The sequence below is a fragment of the Pinus tabuliformis genome, chromosome Q, assembly GCF_031772625.1.
Source record: "Pinus tabuliformis cultivar Carrire ecotype Pingquan chromosome Q, CPIR1, whole genome shotgun sequence".
NCBI lineage: Eukaryota > Viridiplantae > Streptophyta > Pinopsida > Pinales > Pinaceae > Pinus > Pinus tabuliformis.
In genome coordinates, this window is record NC_142296.1 from 730,535,933 (window position 1) to 730,547,997 (window position 12,065).

At 40.4% G+C, this 12,065-nt stretch overlaps 1 protein-coding gene across 1 annotated transcript in view; it reads right to left on the reverse strand.

Annotated features, from left to right (window-relative positions):
* The window catches only part of LOC149221604 (Haloacid dehalogenase-like hydrolase (HAD) superfamily protein), a 204,672-nt gene extending 195,601 nt beyond the window's left edge, over positions 1-9,071 (reverse strand). The window contains 2 exon segments of the mRNA XM_089385152.1: positions 8,495-8,732; positions 8,734-9,071. Of these exon segments, the coding sequence (XP_089241278.1) occupies positions 8,495-8,732; positions 8,734-8,841 (346 nt within the window). The 5' untranslated portion in view covers positions 8,842-9,071.
* Positions 9,072-12,065: the final 2,994 nt, after the last annotated feature.

Consider the following 12,065-nt stretch of genomic DNA (forward strand, 5'->3'; position numbering starts at 1 on the left):
GGAGTGAGGTCTCTTTTATTTATACACTTTATTGTGGGTGAAAAGACACATCTATTGGGATTCTTGAGCCTACATTAAACTGAGGCTGACCTAGACAATTTGTACATGTGAGAGAATAAATTCAAAATCACACTTTTGCTTGTCTGAATGAGATGATCTTTCTATCAAACTTGGACCTCTCGAAAAGAAAAATCCAATGCAATAATCATCTCCATCATATAAGTTGTCCCAAGGTGGAATTTGGCCCTAGTTGCCAATTTTAAAAAAAGGCAATGAACTTTGAATTTAAGGATATTATGGGTAAGATTATTAAGATTTTATCAAGATGAATTAAGAATGTTCTCAGAGGAAAGAGGCACTTATGTCCATCATCTTAGGCAAGTATTTGAGAGATGAAAAAATATGGGATATCATTGAAACCGAAGAAGTTGATATTTGGGGTGGACTGAGGAAAGCTATTGGGTCATATAGTTTTGAATGAGGGTATCAAGATTGACCCAAAAAGGATCTGTGGTATTCAGAGAGTGGCTTTGCTAGAAAGTAAACAAGCAATGCAGCCATTGTTTCAATAGAATCAATTTTATTAGCAGTTTCATTCAAAACTTTGCACAAATCACTAAGCTAATCTCAAATATGCTTACAATAGATAGTGATTCCCATTGGAATAATGAAAGGAAGAAAGCTTTCCATCAAATCAAAGAAGCTATTGGATCAACTCTAATGCTGGTAAGTCCAGATTATTGAAAGGAATTTCAAAGTTCTCATTTGCTTCAAAGAATACAATTGCCAATGTTTTGTTACAAAAAAATGAAAATGGTCATGAGTAGCCAATAGCATTCATGAGTAAAAAGTTTGAGAGAGGTAGAACTAAATTACACAACAATGGAGAAACAAGTTTATGCCCTAAATTAGTCATTAAAGCATTTTCAAGGATATGTGGGATATTCTCAAGTTATTGCTTATGTTCCTTGTTACCCCTTTTTCAAAAGGAGTACAACCATGCCATTTGTAAGCTCAAATGTATGCAATTTTTGGGCCCTATAGGCCATGTGGGATGAAGTGTAAAAGTGTATCCTAGGTCCCCTTGGGTGGACGGCCATGACCGGTCTTCTTAGTTTCATCTTCATAGTGTTCAGTCTTATGGCTTTGCTAACTTCCCCCTAGGGGGGCAATAACTCCCTGCCTTGATGGACATTCTTATGTCCTAGGTTGTTATTTACTATTCAGTCGTCATGGAGGTGGATCTATTAGGACACATGGCTTAAAGGAGCACTTGTTGTATTAGCTCTACAAAAGTGATCGCAAAATGTAAGGATGGAAGCACACATCTTATTATTTTACTAACGCAGCTATGTTTACTTCCCACATGAACCATTTTTCTAATGTATGTACACCTCTTTGGCCATGGCCATCATTTTTCATGGTAGTCTCATAAATCATGATGCATTTGCGCTCCCCAAGGAAACATCCTGCATTCTCCAAGGTTAAGAGGAGGTCCAAGGCACACGAAATCATCTACAAGTTGAAGCACTTAAAATGCCCTTCTCAAAATCCCTTTTCAAGAATGTTTTCATCACTAAACAAGGGGCCATCTTCTCTTGGGGCAGTTGTAAGGGGAAAATAAGGCAACATGGCACATCTTATGAGCAAAGCAAGGATCCCCTCAAGTGAATATCACTCATATGGACCAAGTTCGAGGTAAAAGAAAGCAAAGTCAAGCCTTAAGTCACAAAATCAAGCAAAGTGAAGGACAAAGTGAAGGACCCATCCACCTTTTCCTAGCCATTGGAGGTCATAAACTCCATGCTGAGCGCAATTGGTTGGGATCGCAAGAATACCTATAGTTTCATTCATTCTGTGAAGCACGATAGGATGAGATCACAGAAGGCTGGGGGATCTTGTATATGTGTATTCAACCTACACCTTGTATCTTGTAGGGGTGTGAAGAATACACAAGTGGACCACATAAAAATTGGGATGTGGAAGCAGAATGTCCAGACTTAGAGCTCTCTCTTGCTGCTCTTGATATCGCTGGTGATGCAAGTGGAAGTACTAGTAGAGCTACCTCTTCTTCCAATCCACACACTGCTTCTACTAAACGAGCATGTTTTTGTATTTTTGTTGATGAGGATGAGGATTGTTATGATATGTAATCAGTAATTGTCTTTAGCTCATGTTTTATTTCATTTTCAGCACATATAGCCTCATGCGTAACAGTTGAATTTGGAATCTTAAATGTACATACTACAGCCTCATCTATAAAGTCTAATTTTGAATTTTGCATCATGTGATCATCTATGAGAATTAATATAAACTTGGTTTTCCTTCTAAAATGTCATTTATGCGTCGCATTCTTTTTTTTCTTGCAAGATAATGTGTTATTAACTTATTTGTAAAAGAAAATTACATGTATACCAATGATGTTTCGCCCAACGTTTACATTTTTGGGGGGTCACATTTCCAGGCATACTTGTTTAGGAAACTCCCTGAGATTTCCTATGTTTCATGCAAATTAGATATTGATGAGCAAAGATGGAGATTGGGAACGTCACAAGTGCGAGAGAAAGACATGCAATTGGAGTTGAGTGGGCATCAAGAGAGAGAGATGTTGTCACCAAGAAGATAGTTTCAAAGAATATAAAATACACCTTAAGAAGAAGGCAGAGAAGACTGCTAGAAGCATTGCCATCTAGAAGAGAAAACGTAGACGCCAAGGACATGGAGAGGATGACAGAACCAATCAGTTGGGGAAAGAAGAAGTGGAGCTTGTGCAATTTCATGAAAGAGACCAAGGAGTACAAAGGAGGCACATTATTTGTGGGGTCGACAGATTACAGCCATGTGAGAAAAGTCCAAGAGCATAAACTATTTGCCAAGGAGTGGAACACATGGGGGTTTGGTATGTATGTGAAAGTGAGACTTGTGAAAGCCTAAGTAGTAAAGACCTATCTTTGATGTACTCTGATTGCAATCCTCAATATAATGAATGAGTGGGCCTTTGTGACTCGATTACTGTATTATTATTTCTCTCCTGTATTGCTGTATTATTCTCCTTGGCTACTCATAGCTTGTGTGGTTTAGACTAGCGTGTGTGGCCAAGAGTTGGGTCCATTGCCTGCCCCAGGTCATTAGAAGGCTGAGGCAGTTGATTTTCATGTAGAATTGGAAGCTTTGAAAGACGAATTGAAGAAACAAGAGGTAACCATTTGTATCTTAGAGAAAGCCTTGAATGAGAATCAGTTGAAAGCGAGCAAAAAGAAGTGAGTTGCAACAACAAGAGCAAGAGCATAAACAATAATTGAGCAGACAAGCAAGTGAGCATGTCAGAACAGTCCACCATTTGGAGCACACCATCTTGCACATGACAGAGAACATGGCAAGCACAGGAGTTATAGGCAGTTATTGATAAGTTGGGACAGTGAGTGTTACAATTTAAGGTAAGCCATCTGTTGGATTTAGAAATAGTCCAAGCTCAGCATAGGGCAAAAGAGGCCAATAGGCAGTGATCAGTGCCCTACTATTGCAGCATAATATTTTGAAAGACAGACCACTGAAGTTTGACTTGGGAAAAACTCGGAAGTCCCCACAAGTCTTCCCGAGTCACAGCTGAGCCAAGTACTTGGCTCATACTCGGCCTAAGACTCGAGACAGTCAAACTCAGTAGACTCACTAGACTCGGCTCAAACGTGGCTCACACCCATTTCAGAGTCAGCTCAAACTCGCCAAACTCGGTTCAAACTTGGCACAATCTCACCAAACTCGGTTCAAACTCGGCACAATCTCACCAAACTCGGCTCAGACTCAAATTTCACAAAATTAACTATATTTGAATTTCTTCTGCTCTCCGAGTCTTCAAACAAATTTTCCCAAGTCACCAAGTCTTACCAAGCCCTAGGTCAGCTGATTCTTTGCCAAGACCAAGTCTGACAACTTTGATACAGATGCAATGAAGAGGAAAAACGTAGTCTTGGAAAGCCAACTTCAGCAGCAGAAGAGCCTAGTTCCAGTACTCAGGCAGGAAATAACCATAAAGCTTTTTTGCATCTTTTTGACAGTTTTGATATATTGCAATGTTGCGAACATCTCGGTAACATCCCGATTTTATCTCAAAATCACGATTTTTTGGCCTAGAGGATGTTTACCGATTTTTACCGATATTTTGATGGTATCTTAATTTTGCCAATGTTTGCCGATTTTTACCCGTATTTTCCTGATTATTACGATTTTTTGGTTTTCTGAACCCTTGCCAATTTTATCCCGATGCCAATGTTTGCAACATTAATATTGTACAATAATGACAAGATGCAGGTCATATGGTCTAGTTTTGGTAGCTTCAATTTCCCCTCAGCAGTCTATAGATCAATCATGGTAAGTGAATCTATGAAGAGTGGATGATGGGCCACCAAAAGGTTCATACAGCAAATTCAGCATGTGTTTTGTCTGCCTTTATGTGCCTTGAGAACCATTTTCAACATGGAAAAGAATATTTTCAAAGGCAAAATATATATTTAGAGCGAATCCGCAACTTTTATGTGAGATGCAAGAGGACTAATAGCTGTCTTTGCATTTACATGTAAGGCATAGTCCTGTCTTCGTCTTTGTCTTTCCTTTCACATTTATTTCCTACCTTCGCATTCATGTGCTTCCTTTGCCTTCGGGGGAAATCAGCCTGAATGAACATTTCTATGACTTCAATATTGTAGTGGCGCTGTGATTAGGCTATTGTTAGTTGGTAAAGTTCATCAGCCCAAAGCTTGTTGTTAGCATATTGTTGGTAAAACTCATCAGCTCAAAGCTTGCTGTTAGCATATATCCATCTTAATTTTGGATATACTCGTCAACTTCTTTCAGCATTGGAACACAAAACAGGGCAAGGAATCAATGGATGCTTCAGTCTAAGTCTCCTTTTAGACTTGCGTCAAAGGGTGTTTGATAAGACTTGAGTCAATGGATGCCATAACTTGCTCCCTTTTATTCGCCATTTCTCAGTCTCCCCCATTCCCCTTGCTGATCATGCACTTCTTTCCTTCTCTCTCCGGTTTGAGCTCCCCTTCCACCCCATCCCTCTCCTTAGGGCCCACCCCGAACTACCTTCCGATTTGACGAAGGAGACCCTGACATCTTCTCCTCTACCCTACGCAAGATGCTCCCATCGAAGACCCAGTTCTCCTTGCTTGATTCTGCTTCCACTAAATACACCTGTCTTTCAACTGCCATTTGGGAAGTAGCACTCAAATCCTTCCCCCACTCCACTCGTTCCACTTCCATCTCCCCTAAAGTTGGATCTTGCCCCATGAACAAATGGTACAATGATGAATGCAAGACTCTACATCGAGAACTTCAATATGCTTTCACCCACTCTCAACCCTTCTACTCCAACCTCAAAGCTTTTTATCGTCATTTGCATCGTCACAAGAAACGACTCTTTGTCTCCCATAGAAGACGAGAACTTTCTGCTCTCCTTGCCCACTCCCCTAAACAATTCTGGTGTAACATCCTTCCCCAACGCTCCCCTATTCCAACTGACCTCGACCCTACATCCATGTTCTCTTACACTTCCAACCTTTATGATATTCTCGTGCAGGCCCAAATTCATGTTACCTCCCCACCCTCCTCCTGTTATCTATTCTTAGGCAGAGATATTAGAGAGGCCATTTGGGTGATGAACAGCAACACAGCAGCCGATGAGGAAGGCTACCAAGCAGAGTTCTTTAAGCACGGTTTCTGTGCTTTGGTTAGCTACTTGACTGATCTCTTCAACCAAGTAGTCCGTGAAGGTTTTCCACCGACATGGTCACACCACATCACCCATCCGATCCACAAATCAGGTTCTAGCTCAAATCCCAATAACTACAGAACGATCATGGTGGGTCACACATTCTCGAAGTTGTATGCCACTGTTCTACATAGGAAGCTCTCAAGTGACCTTGAGCAGAGACAACTCAGAGCTACGGGACAGGCGGGTTTTCGATCGGCTCATCAGACCATTGACCACATCTTCACCCTTCGCGCCGTGATTGAGGAGGCACGACACCGCTCTTCGAAAGTCTATTGTTGTTTCGTAGATTTTCGGAAAGCTTTTGACTCTGTTCCAAGGGAGGTCTTGCTCCAGAGACTCAGAGATATTGGCATCTCTGCAACCCTATTGACCGCTATTATGCGCCTATATGAGTCCGTTCTTGGTCGTCTTCACGCAGCCCATGGGATGTTTGATTTCATTCGAAGCACTATTGGGGTTAAACAGGGTTGTCCATTGTCCCCTACCCTATTTGGGATCTATATTGATGAGTTGGAAGCATTTCTACACGAGCATATCCAGGACACTGATGGCTGCCTTCTTCACCAGGTTCTGATATCTATTCTACTCTTTTTTGACGACGTGGTCCTCCTCTCCTCATCCCCAGAAGGATTACAGAGGCAGCTGGATGCCTTAGCTTTGTTTTGTGATCATCGATAACTGACAGTCAACCTGGGTAAAACCAAGGTTATGATCTTCAATGGGGTGAAGAAAACCTCAAACCTTCACTTTCTATTCAGAGGGGAGGAGATTGAGATCACCAGCACATATACTTACTTGGGGGTGCAATTCTCAAGTCCCCACTTCAGTTTGCGACCAGCGCTTCAGCCTCAGATCAACAAAGGATATGGATCCTTAGCCCTTCTCGAGAGACAGTGCTTTCGACATCACTTCCAGGACATCTCGTCCAAGATGAGCCTCATGGACACCTTGATCCGTCCCACTGTTCTATATGGCTCAGAGATTTGGGGACCGTCTTTACTTGAGTCAGACTGGGCTTCAGCTGAGAGAGTCCATATTCTTCTTCTCCGTCACATCATTAGGTGCAAACTGGTAGTGTCGCAGCACATCATCCTTGCAGAGTTTGGAGCTCAGCCCTTTCGGCTTGAGACAGTCTTCAGATTGGTTTCATTCTTGCATCGTGTCCAAGGCTTGGTAGACTCGATAAAGAGTAGGGACCGATATCCTTACTTGGCATATTGCTCTTCTGAGACTATTGCCCGTTCTACTCCCTCAGGGCGAGCCAGATGTTGGTTTACAGGAGTTTCAAATCTCTTAGAGTCAGTGGGAATTCAGTTGGATCGTCTCCCTCCTTTCCAATATTCCTTAAATGCTATTGGTCACCTTTTACCTACTAGACAGGAGCTAAACAAGATCATCAAGGAGGACATCTACAGGTAGTTTGTCCATGTCACTTGGGTCAATCCTCCAATAGGGTTGCGCCCAAAGATGGCCTTCTACATTGAACACTTCTTGGAGTTGAGAGACGGGCTCATTGTTCGACCCTAGTATACGTTTCACCACTAGATGCATGCTCTTTGCATTCCTCTAGGCCAGTTCAGAGTAGGTTCTCATAGACTTCGGGTAGAGACAGACCACCAGGTGGATAGACTAGACAGACTCTGCCAAGTATGTCATTTACAGGAAGTGGAGACCGAGGTGCACTTCATTCTTGGATGCCCTGTCTACTACAAGATCAGAGGAAGGTTTCATTGCTTGTTCAAAGATTCTCAGACCCTCGCCGACTTTTTCAGGTATCCTGATCAGAGATGTTTGGCCCTATATATGCAAGAGGCTCTTAGGTTCCGAACGCATATTCTTCAGCCTCCCATCAGACCAGACCCCACACGGAGGATCATGACATTTTTCAGGGTACTACCTTCAGACAGGGGCACCAAGAAATCGGTTGATATCCGTACATATGCAGACTCCAAATCAATGAGGATCCATGGGACCTCACCCTGCCACACGAGATCTCAGCAGCAGTTTCGTCTCAAATCTGTTCCTGGGAGACGGACTAGGTCCTCCAACATTCAACGGCGTGTGAACCCCCCGAGGAAACAATTTATTGGACAGTCTGAACTTGCCATCAACACTTCATCGGGCCAACAGACTTTGTTGAGTTTCTTCAGTGTTATTCATTCAGCCTCAGATGTTAGGAGAGATGGGTCTGATCCTCCGACCTATTAGCTCCTGGATCTTCTCCGCTAGGGCAGAGATGCATTGTATCTTTTATAGGAGACCGTTCGGTTCTTCCGCTTTGTATATACATCAGTGTACTCAACAATCCCTTTGACCTACTTTGTGGTCATTAGTTGGACATAAATATAAGTATCTTATCTTATCTTATCTGATAAAAGTGATTTCTTGTTGAAATTTTTGAAGCAAGTTTTCCATAAACTTACCCAACAAAAGTTTCCCACCTTGCTATAATGTATATTCTGATGGTAACAAGTTAAACCTTTACCAAATATAATGTATATTCTGATGGTAACAAGTTAAACCTTTACCAAATATGTGTGAGATTGATATAGCAGACACAATTCCAGATGATGTTGCTGAAGCTAACAGCCTACCGGAAGGAAGTTTGCCATAGACAATGGCCATTGGAGTTTTCATATGATCAAAATTAAAAGCCATGAAACCCTAATCAAACCCCATAGAAAGAAACAGCTACGAGTTCAAATACACACAGACCCGGCATTATCTGGAGTCGCTCATGGGCCTGGCGCTCGAAATCAGTGATAACGGCATAGGCCTTCTGCTGTCTATCAGGGCTCCATTGCTCAATCTGGTGAAGTATGTCGATGCTTGAAGTATTTCCAGACTTAACGTCGGTATGATCGTCTCCCAGAACCATGCGCTTCATGAGAGCAAAGTCTATAACTGGGACGGTCAGGGTGCCATCCATGTCGAACACCACTCCCCTCAATTTCTGGCTTGACCCTGCCAACGGAAGAAGTACTCATCCGAACACTTGCAGAGGGAGCATTGAATCCTGTCGCCATGGCCGGCCTGCACATAAAGCTTCTCACAATCAACATTTCAACATTTCTTTTGGTTGTTTTCTCGAACAATAACAACCCAGCTACATAATATTTAATGCGTGTACACCGTGCTTTTGTCCTTGAGTTGTGGTCTGGTCGTTTTCAATAATAATGGCTGCCAATCGCGCTATTTTTTGTTTAATCAAGTGATTCTGCCATTTTCTACTGTTTTACGCGTATAATCTTGCGTATGTGTCTGGTCAGTCTTGCATATGGTAAATCTGGTCACTCTTGTTTGCTGTTTAAAAGAGTTTTCCGGCAATCTCATGCTCTCCAGGTCAGGGGACTTTTGCAATGTGACTGTACACCTTTTTAAATATAATGAAGAGGTCGATTTTTCCTTTCTGCAAAAAACATTCTTGCATATGTGTCTGGTTTTAATATGTTAATTTTTTTAATTTAACAAGGTGATGTTGCTAAAATGATATATATATTTTAAGCGGTAAAATTGATATAATTCTCAATTGTGGCTGTAACATTCAAAGTGATGTTGTTAATGTGTTAATTGATAATAAAGATGAATGTTGATCCATTTATTATTAATTTAATTTAATTCATCGTTATATTAATACTAATTGTTAAATATGGATCATTATATAATATTTTTATTATAAAAAATAATAATATTAATATTTTTAATAATACTAAAGTCAATAGTAAATGAATTCTATACATTATTGTTAAATATGGATCATTATATAATATTTTTATTATAAAAAATAATAATATTAATATTTTTAATAATACTAAAGTCAATAGTAAATGAATTCTATATATTATTGTTAAATATGGATCATTATATAATATTTTTATTATAAAAAATAATAATATTAATATTTTTAATAATACTAAAGTCAGCAAAATCACATAACCAATCTTTTGTCGACGCGTTTCGAACCAACTAGTGTGGTTCATCGTTCCTGACAATGAACCACACTAGTTGGTTCGAAACGCGTCGACAAAAGATTGGTTATGTGATTTTGCCGAAGATTATCTAAACAATGTTATGGATCACAGAAGTCTAAACTCCTTAATACTAAAGTCAATAGTAAATGAATTCTATATATTATTTTATTTATTTATTTATTGTTATTGTTCAAAATTATATATATTTCAAATATATATATATATATATATATATATATTTGTTAATAATAACTTTTTATTATTAATATTTTGGATGGGGTGATTAGCAAAGTGGGATGTTGGTGGGTTTACCACCACCTCACCAGACTAATAGGCTAGGGGACATGGCACCACATTCTGGCAAGTGTAATATAGGTGTATATAAACATTAAATCTCTTTCGTTTTGGCAAATGAAAGGTCGGTGGAATTATGTAAGTGCTTGAACCAAGCGTGTGAAGCATAGCGCAAAAATTATGGCTCTCGTGCTTGTGTTCATTTGATTACATGGTCTAGAGCTTGGGCACGAGAGTGCGCTTGAGAGGTTTGTAGTGTGGTAGGAGGATAGCATATGCATGGAGATGAGCTCGCGGCAATCTAGTATTCAGGAGCAAGATCTCTCCAACTTGTTGTCAGCTTAGCATGGGGAGGATCGCCATGGCTCTAAACTCTCGGCAGCAATTTTGGAAATTGTCAAATCAGGGTTGTGGAGTAATTATAGGAACAACAATTATCTCTATGTAATGTGTCAATTGTCAAGCTATTGAGCGATATGGATGCAATTCAATTTTCTTTTTACCAGTCAACTTCAGTTCCTAAGGTAGCATTCATCAACTTTCTCTTCAAGTAATTATTCTCCTTTTAGTTGGATTCCCTTGTCTGACTCTGGCTACAAGAATTCTGACTTTGGCTACTACTTGTTTTTCTTAGAAGTTATTATGTGTACGTTTTCTTGTTTAAATTGGACTCTAGGGGTGAGGGGTTATGTTATTTTTGTTGCCCAGACTTAGACAACTAAAAGGAACAATAGTTGGAAAGGCCTAAGAAATTTTCAAACTTGTGCTCATTTGACAAGTAGTGTTGGGCCAAGGATTGTTTCTTGATATATTAGGCTTAAAATTTGATGCATTTTGTATCTTCTAAACGTTGGTGTTTTATAGATTGCTTTGAGAATTCTATTGTTTTTGGAGCGTTTGGCTAAGACCTCTATGGGTATCAATCTATTGGATGTGTGCCCTCTCTTGAGGCTTACTAGGTTGATGCTCGGACCTCTGCATTCTAGAGCAGACTAGGGGTGGCAATGTTGTAACCTGCAGGGTGTTGGTTTGGACCCTACTTAGCTTAAGAGGATGTGGTGTGAGATTGCAGGTCATTGGGGCCACAAAGTTGACAAGGGGTGGAATTATTTAATGTTGTTAGTGGGTCAGTGCCTTGTTGGAAAGGGTGACACATCGACAAACGCTCAGACTCCTTTCATAGTTGTTCATGGGGTAAGGTGGCCCTGGAGGGTGGAGGCCTTGACTCTCCAGTATAGTGTGTTGTATGTAGTTCAGGATTCATGTGGTGTCCCCAAAATGCCACAAATGAGAGATAAAGTAAGAAGAGGTGGCCCATTATGAGGAACATGCTCGGCGAGGAAATACCCATTTACATCAACATAGAGAGGGCTTCGCAACTAGATATAGGGAGTAGATCCCAGCTCATGTCCAAGCGAAAGTCCCTAGGTCTAAGGGGGGGCATCCTCCCAAATAGCTTCTCTCTCAAACTCTGAAGTTATGGTGAAATGGACTAATTAGATCACATACATAGGACATACTTGGGCAGACTCAACTAGTAAATGCTGACAATATACCTATATTAGTAGATTAAATTCTTGTTGGGACATACCCTACTTGATCGACATGAGTCACGAATGGACATGTTGTAACCATTGGTTCACATGCATGGGCACCTAAAGGATTATGATGGCAAATTGGAGAGAATGGAATGCAAACTCACGAGGATCGAACATCATCTAGGGATCCCTCTGGCTTGCTAACAGGCGGAAAATTCCCACATGCAATAGGGATTTACCACTTGATCAAGGTCCCAATTAGATCCCTATTTGTTTGGGTTAGCATTACTCATCGAAATATAGGCCCGGTTGCCTATATTAATCTAACCTAAAAATATATACATAAAACAAAAACACACACACACACACATATTACCGGACACTAATCTAATCTAATTATAGTAAATATTTACATGTAACTATTACTTAATCTAATCTGAACTATTGGTGTTTAATATACTTGCTATAATCAGCAGCAGGGAT